Genomic DNA, 12,374 nt, shown 5'->3' on the forward strand with positions numbered 1-12,374 from the left:
ATCAAATTCGAACCGCTTTCTGCATAATGAACTGAACACGTACTCATGGTGAAACACATAATACATTATATAAAATCAAATTCGAACAACTTTTTGCATAATGAATCGAATACGTACTGATGAAACAATTGTATAGTATTGAGTGAATGAAACATAATCCATTATATAAAATCAAATTCGAACATCTTTGTGAATGAAACATAATTCATTATATAAAATCAAATTCAAACAGCTCTGCCTACAATTTGCAGATTATCAATTTAATTAATTCAATTCAGTACACCTCCATCCATTCAATTCAAATCCAATTCAAAATAGCAATTGCATTCTATTCAATTCGATTCAAAATTGAATAATCCAAACTTCGTCAGTTTGATTCGTTTTAGAAGAATAATCCAAATCGCTCTCATTCAACTGATCTGAAGTTGAGTCATTCATTGTTTTGATTCAGAAGTGAAGATCGAAGAAGAATAGGAAAAAGATAAATGCAACGTAACCAGATCGAAAGAAGAAAACGAGAAGATGAACGTGACCAGAAGAGAACGACGAAGACAATGCAGATCAATAAGAAAGAACGCGAACAGAGAAGAAGGTTTATGTTGCAGCAGAAGATTTGCGTTGAGCAAAGTTTTAGGTTGCAGCACGTCATATGTAGCGCGCGTATGATAAATGAGTGAGGGGGAGGGGAGCTTCTGGCCAATATTACTTGGATAACTTGGATGCATTTTTTACATGGATATAGAGTATTATTGTAAAAATTATTAGAGTAATTAATTTTTTTTTTAATCTTAATTGGGCCTTAGAACAAGACCAGACACTATCAAAAAGTGAGACTAGTCCAGCAACCCCTTTCCGACAAAAACGTAAACATAAAAACAAAGACCAACAACCCTGGTCCTCACTCCTTTGTCTCGCCTTGCCGTCGCCGGAGTCTCGCCCTTCACCGTGAGCTGCTGACGGAGTCAGGGTCATGCTGCCGCTGCCGCCACATATTCCCCTCGCCGTTGCTTAAGGTCTGCATTCTACAGGTACCCATTAACTCTGGTTCTGTGTTTGCTTGTTGATTCCATTAATGGTGGGCACGTTAACATCATGCCGCCATTTAAACTTTGTCACGATGGTTATCTCCTGTTAACTCATTCAAATCTACTATGCATGATAATGCTCCAAGGAGTGACTTATACAACTCCCTGGTGTTTCGGATTTAAGATGTTTGTCACCTTTTTGCTTATGTGCAGGATAAAAGGTTGAGAAGATTCATGTATTGTTGTTTTGAATTTGGGTTGGAATTAGATGTGTTTATAGGGAGTGTTTTTGTTAGTACTTACTTGAAATTTGCGTTGGTGGTGGACGCACATGAGGTGTTTGAGGAATTGCCTGTTAGTGATTTTATTCTTTTGAACTCAATGCTTTAGGTTGGTTGTAATTTAGATTGTCGTCCCAAAAACTATGAAGTCTCTTTCTAATAGTTTGGTTGCATTTTAGTTTTGAATTATGAAAGATTACTATTTACCATTTAGGAGTCACTATTTACTATCCCTTTATGATTCTATGACTTGCAATTTTCCATTTGTCTTCCATTTCAGGTAAAATATACGACATCTCACTTCTCCAACAGCACTGCATCTTCCACACTTGGGTACTCCCTCCATATTCACAACTTAAAATTATTGAGCTCCACGACCCTATTACAGAATCAATTCCATCAAATGTTGTTCAAGACGTGTGCTTGCTCCTTATTGGCCATGACAGTTTATGCCATCTTCTACAACTATACCCACAAAACACTTACTCTCACGAGTTCAGAGGTTCCTACCCAAATCATGGAAACAACCCACCAAACAGTTTGACAAACTCTATGCCTTCACTAATGCATCTATGGTTGGTGTTCTTGTTGCAGCTCTCAAGGACTTCGTCAAACAAGCCAACTTGTCTAACGCATTCAAAACCTTCTTTCAAATACAGCAACATGCAGCACCATCACCTTCTACTGCTTCTTCTTCCTATATCTTGTTACACCCCATTAGTTCTCTTCTCTTGGGCTGCACTAACCTTAAATCATTGCCACAGGGTAAGCAGCTTCATACCCAAGTCATTTCATTGGGTCTTGATCAACACCCTGTTTTGGTTTCAAGGCTCACTAATTTTTACACTAGTTTCACTCTCCTTGCTGATGCTAATGTTGTTGTTGAGAGCTCCACTAGTTTGGATCCATTGCCTTGGAATATGGTTATATCTTCCTATGTTAGAAATGGGCTCTTTATGGAGGGTCTTTCTGTGTATAAGAAAATGGTGAATAAGAGGATTGAACCTGACGATTTCACTTACCCTTCTGTTCTAAAGGCTTGTGGGGAATTGTTAGATTTTGCTATTGGTGTGGAGGTTCATAAGTCTATTGAGGCTAGCTCAATTGGGTGGAGCTTGTTTGTGCACAATGCATTGGTCTCTATGTATGGTAGGTTTGGGGAATTGAAGGTTGCTCGCCAAATATTCGATAAAATGCACCATAGGGATGATGTTTCTTGGAACACTATGATCAATTGTTATGCTTCAAGGGGGATGTGGGAGGAAGCGTTTTGGCTATTTGGATGCATGCAAGAGGAGGGTGTTGAAATGAATGTGATCATTTGGAATACCATTGCTGGAGGGTGCTTGCATTCAGGAAATTTTAGTGGGGCACTTCAGATGCTTTCTCAGATGAGAACTAAAATTCATTTGGACAATGTTGCGGTGGTTGTTGGATTGAATGCATGTTCCCACATTGGAGCCCTTAAATTGGGAAAGGAGATTCATGGTCATGCTGTAAGGACATGCTTAGATGCATTTGAAAACGTAAGAAATGCATTAATTACAATGTATTCCAGATGTAGTGATCTCAGGCATGCATATATAATGTTCCACAGAATGGAAGACAAGGGTTTAGTTACTTGGAATGCGATGCTTTCTGGATATGCACACATGGATCAATCTGAGGAAGTCTCACTCCTTTTCAGAGAAATGTTACACAAGGGTGTTGAACCAAATTTTGTAACCATTGCAAGTGTTCTTCCCCTTTGTGCTCGCATAGCGAATCTGCAACATGGCAGGGAGTTTCATGGCTACATCATGAAGCGCGAAGAGTTTGATAAGTATTTATTATTGTGGAACGCTCTGGTGGACATGTATGCGAGGTCTGGCAAAGTCTTAGAAGCCAGAAGAGTGTTTGATTCGCTGAGTACAAGAGATGAAGTCACATATACTTCCATGATCTTGGGGTACGGTATGAAGGGAGAAGGACAAACTGCTCTAAAACTATTTGAAGAGATGTGCAAGTTGAAGATTAAACCAGATCATGTAACAATGGTTGCAGTTTTAACAGCTTGCAGCCATTCTGGTCTTGTATCTCAGGGTCAGTTACTCTTTAAACAGATGATAGATGTTCATGGGATGATACCGCGCCTTGAGCACTTTGCTTGCATGGTTGATCTCTATGGAAGGGCTGGCCATCTGAACAAAGCAAGGGATGTTATTACTGGGATGCCATGCAAGCCAACTTCCGCAATGTGGGCAACACTCATTGGAGCTTGTCGAATCCATGGAAACACAATGATGGGGGAATGGGCTGCAGGAAAATTGATGGAAATGAAATCTGATCACTCAGGTTATTATGTGTTGATTGCGAATATGTATGCGGACGCTGGTTGTTGGAGCAAGCTTGCAGAAGTGAGGAGTTACATGAAGAACATGGGTGTGAGAAAGGCACCAGGCTGTGCTTGGGTTGATGTTGGCAATGAGTTTTCTCCATTTGTGGTGGGAGATACTTCCAACCCTCATGCTTATGAGATCTACCCCTTAATAGATGGACTCAATGAAGTGATGAAAGATGCTGGTTATGTAAGTAATGAGGAGATTGTTTCATCCGAGGAAGATTTTGAAGAGTTGAATGTTGTAGGAAGTGTATACTAAATTATATAGATTGCTGTTCTTGTATTTTTGACCCAAGCAATGTTTTAATGCATCGCTTAAAGTTTCTGAAAATTTGTTTAACAAGTTGTATATATCAAGACGATTAGAAAAAAAAATGAAGAATGATTAAACTCTTTCATGGATGGAAGCTTTATTGAGGGTTCTTATTTTAAATTAGAATTGTCATTCTTATATTATGAATTATACATTTTTTTTAGTTTTTTTTTTCTGAGAATTTGCAGCGTCAGATAATATAAAAACTGGAAGTTTTGCGACCCAATAAAAAGTAGTTGATTAATTAAATGTAATAATACATATCATTTGCCAAAATTTTCATAATCCTTTCCTTTCATTATATTTGGTCTTGAATCTTCTTACTTTAAATTAAAATACATAATTCATTAAAATAATTTTAAATTTTTGTCTTTTCGATAAGTAACATATTGTTTACTTAAGATAGCAAAACATTACTTCTTCTAATAGAAATAATAAAGGAAATGCTAAACACACACACACACACACATATAAGTACTCTTATTTTTTTTTCAAAAAATAATTCAAAAGATGAATAAATACTCTCTTAATTTTAAATTAACTATTTAAAAATAAAAATATATACATATTAAGAAAATAATAAATACAAATATCTTTAAAACTATATCATTAAAAAAACTACTCTTCGGTTAATACTTATTTTTTTTCTTTCTCAAAAAATAGTGATTTATCCAATTAATGAAAATTGAGTACAATCAAAATGTTGGGTATAGTTAATAAAGATGGTGATTTATTTAATTAGTACTTATTTATAATTTATAATTAATAATTATTTAGTTACTAAATTAGGGGTGTGCATGGTTCGATCTGGTCCGAAGACTCGACCCGGCTCCGAACACTTTAGGGGCTATTTTAGTGTAATTTCACCGGGTTTAGGGTTGGGTAAGGGTTTCAAAAATAGACCCGGTCATTATTTTGAGTCGGGTCCGAGCCATGGTTCGGGTCACCCAAACTCGGCCCAGTGGCCCGGTCATCGTACATAATTAATATTGTGTTATTAGTGATGGATGATGGCTATTCTTATGTGGAATTTAAGTATTGTAAACCTTAATATTTTGTGTTATTAGTTATTATAAGACTATAAGTTAATGTTTTATATTTAAAATGCATAAGATTTTAGACTAATGCATAATATTGTGTTATTTGTATTGATTTAAATATTTGGTGTTATTAGACAATATTAGTATTGATTATGGTTATGCTTTAATTTTAGAGAAGAGTTGGTTCTTGTTATATTTTTCTAAGTGAATTTTACCATGTCAAATAATTGTTAGAGTCTTGAAAATTTGGATATTTTCACATGCTAGCTTATAAGAAGGTATCAATGTAATGTAATGTTAACGGCCTGGTTTTTACCCAGTATAATTGTGGTCCGAAAGTGTATAGGTTTCATCAGGTTTAGGGGCGGGTTCGGGTCTAATAAATAGGCTCGGTATATATTTCGGGTAAGGTTTAGATCACATCAAACCCGGCTCATGCACACCCCTACACTAAATTTAGGATGTTATTAAAAACAGGCCTGCTACACATACAAGCTTTTTTGGCTTACAAGCTATACAAGTTGGCCCAAGCTCAAGAAAAAGCACGCGCACTACACTCCTCTACAATCGAGCATAAACGCACGTGCCTTAATCAACAGTTGCGTTTTTTCAAAACACGCTCATTATGACAGACTCTTCATCTTCTTCCTCAATCAAAACCCAAACCGTCAAGATTCAAGCCCACATTCGAAACAAACTACGATTCTGAAGAAACGTTCCAACTCCTTGCGAAGAGCAGAAGAAATCAAGAAAAAAACATACAAATCTCTATCAAAAATCACCAGAAAGAACGAAGAAACATTATTCAAGGTACTGTTTTACTATTCTTCTAGATTTTTCACATTTCTGTTATATGAAATCGAAACACTATATCGTCAATATTTCTCTCTCTGTTTCACTGTTATTGGTTTAGATCTCATATTACTGTTCTGATGACACTGTTCTTCGTTTACGCTATTTCACGTACTTCTAGTGAATGCTTTAACGTGTATTTTGATCTGTTTTGGTACATGTTTTGTGCGTGTTTACATGTTTTTTTAAGTAGGTTTGTGCATGCTTACATGGACGACTCTTCTTCTTCTAAATGATTTTTGGGTGTATATGATAGATTTTTAGGTGTATATGTCGGATTTGACATGCGACTGTTGCTTCTAGTGGCATTTTGAACTTAAATATCTTTTTGAACTCATATAATATCATATAATCCAAAAAATGTAGAGGTGTATGGGACTGATATATATATTAGGAGTTTTGAAGTCTAATTGGTACTGTTCTAATTGTGCTTGACCTTGTAGTGTCATTTTATACATGTTTGGTTGAATTGAATATGATTTTAAACTTATTTAATTTCGTTTAATTGAAAAAGCAATGTTTATGTGACTGGATTTGGGTGTATGTGGCTGATATTTGGGTGTATTTTTTATCTATTGACAGCATCTCTTTTTCATTGCAGTAAAAATGGCAAGCAAGAACCAAGGTGGAAAAAATATAATGTAAGCACAAATATATGTCTTAGAACAAGTCAATTTTTTCTAATACAAATATATCTTATTTTAATGACTCTAATTTTGCTTCTTTTTTTTACAGCAAACCAAAGACTTGAAATGTACCACCAGATTGTTGAGTAAAAAATTTTAAAATATGAGCGAGGCAAAGAAAGAGATTATTTGAGAATTAGGTTTTGGTGGACTGATGCACATTCCGCCAATGAGGGTGCATCACAAACTATTAAAGGAGTTGGCTAACTCCTTTAATTTGGACAAAAACACACTTGAAACAAGCTATGGTTCCTTTAGAGTTAAACCTAGCACAATAGGGGTTGCCCTTGGCCTCAATGCATCAGGTAACTGATTACAGAAAACCTCTATACTTCCATTCTTCGTAATATCTTATTCTGCTATCATGTAGTAAAGAAATAAACATAGGTGTATATGAGTGATATTTGGGTGTATTTCAACTAATTTGCAGTGTAAATTGTTTTCTTTTTTGTAGGAGATATATTTCCTGAGAAAGTGAGCTATAAAGAACTTTTTGAAGAGAACAAACAGATATTTTGAAGATTCCAGGAGAATACTCTAAAGAATCTGACAGATGAGATTATGAGTATTGGTGTTGAAAATGAATAAGATCGCCTGATGTTCAAGAGGATTTTCATCCTCTATATTCAGATGGCGTTCTTGTTGCCAAGAACAATAAACAAAATCTCTCTTGTGCACCTAGCTCCAATTTTTAACATGGACAGAATAATAGAGGGCAACTGGGGAGCCTATGTGCTGAATTTCATCATCAAAGGCATAACTAATTACCGTCTAAAAAAGAAAAAATCAATCGACGACTGCCTCTTTGCCTTGATGATAATCTATTTCCATCTGGCAAAAAATAAAGACAAAAAAGGAGAAGAAAAACCTGGACTACCCTTGGTTAGCAACTGGAATAGAGAGCAGTTGGTTGTAAGGATGAGGGCAGAAATAGATGGACATATGATAAATGAACAGCATATCTTCTCTAATTTGAGTGTATTTTATTTATGTAGATGCTGTAAACTAATATTTCTACTGTTTCAGGGGATCGTAAAGAAAGCAGAAACAAAAAAGAAGTTGAAACAAATGAAGGAAAAAGAAAAGAAAGAGAAAAACACAAAAACAAAAAACCAAGGCAAGTTCATCATCATCTGAGAGTGATACATCTGAAACTGAAGTCTATTCTTTCTCTAAGTCTGAGTCTGAAGAAGACTCAGAGGAACCAAAAAGGAAACAACCCACCAGAACGACCAAGAAGTAAGTAATATTTTAGGGTGTATTTTGTCACTTTTAGGATGTATTTTGTCACGTTTAGGGTATTTTTTACTAATGATTGTTTGCCTTCCAGAATGGAATCCAAAAAAAGGAAGAAGATTCAGGAGGATTCCAATTCAGAAACTGAATCAAATGATGAGTAATATTCTGAAATTATCATCGCTTTCTTTTACATTTATTTTCAAAATTTCATGTATTTTTTCTTATTAACTTTCAGAAGTAAAGAATAATCACCAATAAAAAAATAAAAACAAAGAAAAAATTCAAAGAACACTCAAAAAGTAAGCACTGCTTTGGATATTATTTTATCATCAATTTTATTTTGTTTTTCTGAATCATACTTTTTTTTCTCCAAGGCGCAATCCAAAAAGAGAAAGCAAGTTGTTGAGGATTCGTCTCCTAAACAAACTCAATAATATGATGGGTAAGATACTTTGTAAAGCTATATTACCATTTATCATCAAAATTATATTTGTTAACATGTTCTTTTATGCATGTACTGTCAGATCTGAACTTGAAACTGAAGTATTAGAAGAATACTTAAGGGAATCTAAAAAGAAGAAAACCAATGAAAAAGCTGCTGCACAGGGGTTTGTTATATTTTGGTGTATAGCAAGCATTTTAAGATGTTTTTGGGTTGCCGATAATTATTTTTGGTTTCCCAGGAAGAAAGGAGCTCCGCTGCCATCGACAAAAGGTCAATATGACTCATCCGAAACGTAAGAATCTTTATTTGATAAAATCTTGTTATCCTGATTTAACTGTATAATATTTTTACTGAATGATATTTATTCTATACTTAAAATACCAAAGGTGAACTTAGGAAGTGAGAATGATCCTTTATCTCAAGGACAAACAGATCAAAGCAGCATAAATAAACCGGCAGATAGCATGTAATTTCTCTTTCTAATACCGGTTGCTTTTATATTTATTTACCTTCTTCTTCTAATTATGTATATATTTTTTTTAGAAAAAAAAGCCCTTTAATATTTTATTCAAGAAAAAAAAGGCAGGAAAAAAAAGCAAAAACAGCAACTACGTAAGTTCTCAAAAAACAAAGCATGTGTTTCTTTTCAAAGCTTCAGGTGTATTTTGATTTTTTTGGGTGTATTTCAGGTTGAGTCTGGTAGAAGAATCAGCCAATGACCCAGCTGAACAGAACATAATGATTGTGCAGGTGGAGACATAGTCACAAAATGAAGCGCTTTCAATGTGAGTTTTACAAGTAAATTTCAATCTTATAATTATGAATTTTCACGGGCTTTCTTAACTTTTTATTTTTGTCTTGTTTAGAGTTTCGATTCAAGTTTATGTCCCTTTGTCCCAGACAATCCATGTGCCAGAAATTGAACCATCCCCTACAAAATCTGAGAGAGAGAAAATTAGTGAAGAAAGAACAAAAAAGGTAAGGAATAATATTGGAGTGTATTTGGTTATTATTTGGGTGTAGATTGTCCTTGTTTGGGTGTGTATTTTACTTATTTGGGTGTATACCTTCACATAAAATCTATAACTAGTTTTTTTATAATATGATTCATTTTATCTAACCCTGCAGCACTCCACAACCCCCGAAACCTGATGAAAGCACACCCACGGTTCCACCAGTTCCATATAAAATGTAAGTTCAACAAAGTAAATTTTTATTTTCAATATCATTTGTCTATTCTTATTCTTATAGTACGTTATATGTCATCATGCAGTAATTCAGCCCCAGAAGACGCTGCTACATTGATGATGATAGCCCGAACAGCATCCTACATTCCTAAAAAGGTCCGATGCCATCATTCAATCTTGGCTTGACTGATTCAAGTCAAGAAGGAGCACCGACGCAAGAGGGGCAAAGGGCAAAAATTTCTGAAACACCAAAACTAATCGAACAATTAGAGGAACTAGTGAAAAAAATTGCAAACAGTGGGGTAAAAACAACATTAGATTATGCAGAAGGTAAAGTCCACAGATTGAAAAGCAGAGTGGCGAATAAATTTTTGAAAAGTTTGAAACTCCTGTGAAGAGCAACGAGATCTCGGCTGAAATGAAAGAGAAATGTTATGTCTGGGCCACACGTATGAAGACATACGGAGATGGAAACACTAATGAGTATGACCCAGTGTGCACCCTCAAAGCCCAAGATCGATTCATTTTGTCAAAAATCCACTTTGCATCTCTGAAAGCTACTACACATATAGAAGTTGAGGTAATATTAGAATAACATTAATGATTTTATCATGAAATGTAACTGCAACTCATGTAAATTGATTTGGGTTTTTTTTTCTAGATTCTCACTGCCATGTGCCTGATCATAAACCAACAAAACATTAAAAGGTTTCAAGAAGAAATATATTGTCTCCCCTCTAATATTGTCGTAAGGTGTACTTCAATTCAACTTTGGGTGTATTTTTTGTATTCATTTGGGTGTATTAATGATTTCATTTGGTGTTTCATAAATGTTGCAGAACATGGCCATTGGAAATCATCCAGATGGCGAATTCTTACAGCCTAAAACCAAAAAGCCATTTAGGGTCGAAGATTACCCAATGTTTATACCATTTTTTGACCTAAAAAAATTAGCATCACATCCATATGTAAGTTTTCGTTTCTAAAACTTCTTATCACAATTCTTTACTTATGTGCCAATTAAACTAAAATACTGTTCAATGTGGACATGCTTCGGATTTTTGCACCTGTTTGCTATTCAGAGCATTGGTGGATATAGGTGGCTGATGTAAGAAAGAGAAAATTTTATATACTTGACCCGTATCATAAGACGTGTCCCTCTAAAGCCAGAATGAAGCTAAACAAATTCGTTGTAAATTGTTTCTGTGTTTTGTATTTTGATGTTTGGGTGTATTTTTGTTCAACATAAGGTGTAGTTTCTGATTTTCTGAGTGTATTTCTTTACTAAATTTATTCTTATATTTTGATTTGTTTTGTGTTTTAAGGGATTTGTAATTTCGAGAATGAGGGTATATGCTGGGGGCACCTCTCAAGAAAACAGATCAGAAAATTGAACCACTATACATTAACATCTCAGGCCATAAAATAAGGTAAAAATCTTTCACTCTAAAAATTAATCTTTCCTATATTAGTTTGCTAATTTATTTTTAGTTTTTCAATTATGATTATGCTATTTATGTAATGAAATTGTTTGAAATAATTCAACCTGAAAACGTTAAAAAGGAGAAGTATGAGTGGGATAATTGGACTCAGATAATTGTGTTTAAAACTATATAACTCTATTACTTTACTAAATTAACATAGTTGATTAAAAAGAATATTCTTTTAAACTGTAGGAGGAGGTGGACCACTTTAGAGTAGAATATGCTTTCCGGATTCTATTCCATGAAATGAATCAACACATAGCTGAAGCCATTAGGGGGAGTGATGCAATAAGATTGTCCAAGCCATCCTCACTGTTGTTGAGTCCATATTGTTAGATAGATTCTTATGATATTGACACTGATTAATCTAAGTGTTATGTAGTCTTGTAATAATTTGAACACATGGTGTAAAATTTTGCCAATATAATTTAGTTTTATTATAAAATTTTTCCCCATAATTAAACTGTCTCTGCTGTATTCAAAAGGTCTAAATTACAGGTTCTAAAAAATGAAGGAAAACAACATCAAACCAGCTATACACCCAAAAAATGAAATTTTACACCCAAATAATTTTAATATACACCCAAAATTCTATCCCTTGATGCTGGATCCCTAAAACCCTAAACACTAAAACCCTAAACCCTGAATCCTAAATCCTAAACCCTAAAACCCTAAAATTCTAAACCATAAAACCCTAAACCCTAAACCCCTAAACTCTAACCCTGAACCCCTAAAACCCTAAAACCCAAAACTATAAACCATAAACCATAAACCCTAAAACCTTAAACCATAAATCCCCAAACCCTAAACCCTAAACACTAAAACCCTAAACTCTTAAACCCTAAACCCTAAATCCTAAACACTAAACCCCTAACCTACTATTTCACCCAAAAAATGAAATTTTACACCCAAATAATTTCAATATACACCTAAAGTTCTATCCCCTGATGCTGGATCCCTAAAACCCGAAACACTAAAACCCTAAACCCTGAACCCTAAAATCCTAAATCCTAAACCCTAAAACTCTAGACCCTAAAACCCTATACCCTAAACCCCTAAACCCTAAAACCCTAAACCCTAAACCCCTAAACCCTAAAACCCTAAACCCTAAACCCCTAAACCCTAAAACCTTAAACCTAGATCAGAGGGACGAAAATTGAAAGAAACCATCACGCATATCACCTTAGTGTTGATTCCTCCAATCTTCCTCATGCAACAAGCGAAGCAAATCACTCATCTCACTTCTCACACAATAAAACGTGCTTAAAAGCAACTGAAATTTATTCATCAAAAGTTATGTAAATTGTCTCACCAAAGGTGTTTAAATAGGCACCTAACAACTAACTAAAAGATAATATAAGATAACTTAATTTAAATTTCCTAAAGATAAGATAACTAATTTAAATCAGATTTGATCTTATTGGGTTAGATCAGAATTGATT

At 34.6% G+C, this 12,374-nt stretch overlaps 1 protein-coding gene across 2 annotated transcripts; it reads left to right on the forward strand.

Annotated features, from left to right (window-relative positions):
* Positions 1 to 869: 869 nt before the first annotated feature.
* LOC107488373 (pentatricopeptide repeat-containing protein At1g71490) lies at positions 870 to 4,073 on the forward strand. 2 transcript variants are annotated; one of them, XM_016109117.3, is made up of 2 exons: positions 870 to 1,028; positions 1,587 to 4,073. In XM_016109117.3, exon 2 carries the CDS (start codon positions 1,756 to 1,758, stop codon positions 3,943 to 3,945), a length of 2,190 nt encoding a protein of 729 aa, XP_015964603.1. In that variant the 5' UTR covers positions 870 to 1,028; positions 1,587 to 1,755; the 3' UTR covers positions 3,946 to 4,073. The 2 variants fall into 2 exon arrangements, with proteins under 2 accessions (XP_015964603.1, XP_015964604.1); XM_016109118.3 differs by having other exon boundaries at positions 870 to 1,013.
* The last annotated feature ends 8,301 nt before the right edge of the window (positions 4,074 to 12,374 follow it).

This window comes from Arachis duranensis, chromosome 5, assembly GCF_000817695.3.
Source record: "Arachis duranensis cultivar V14167 chromosome 5, aradu.V14167.gnm2.J7QH, whole genome shotgun sequence".
In the NCBI taxonomy this organism is placed as follows: domain Eukaryota; kingdom Viridiplantae; phylum Streptophyta; class Magnoliopsida; order Fabales; family Fabaceae; genus Arachis; species Arachis duranensis.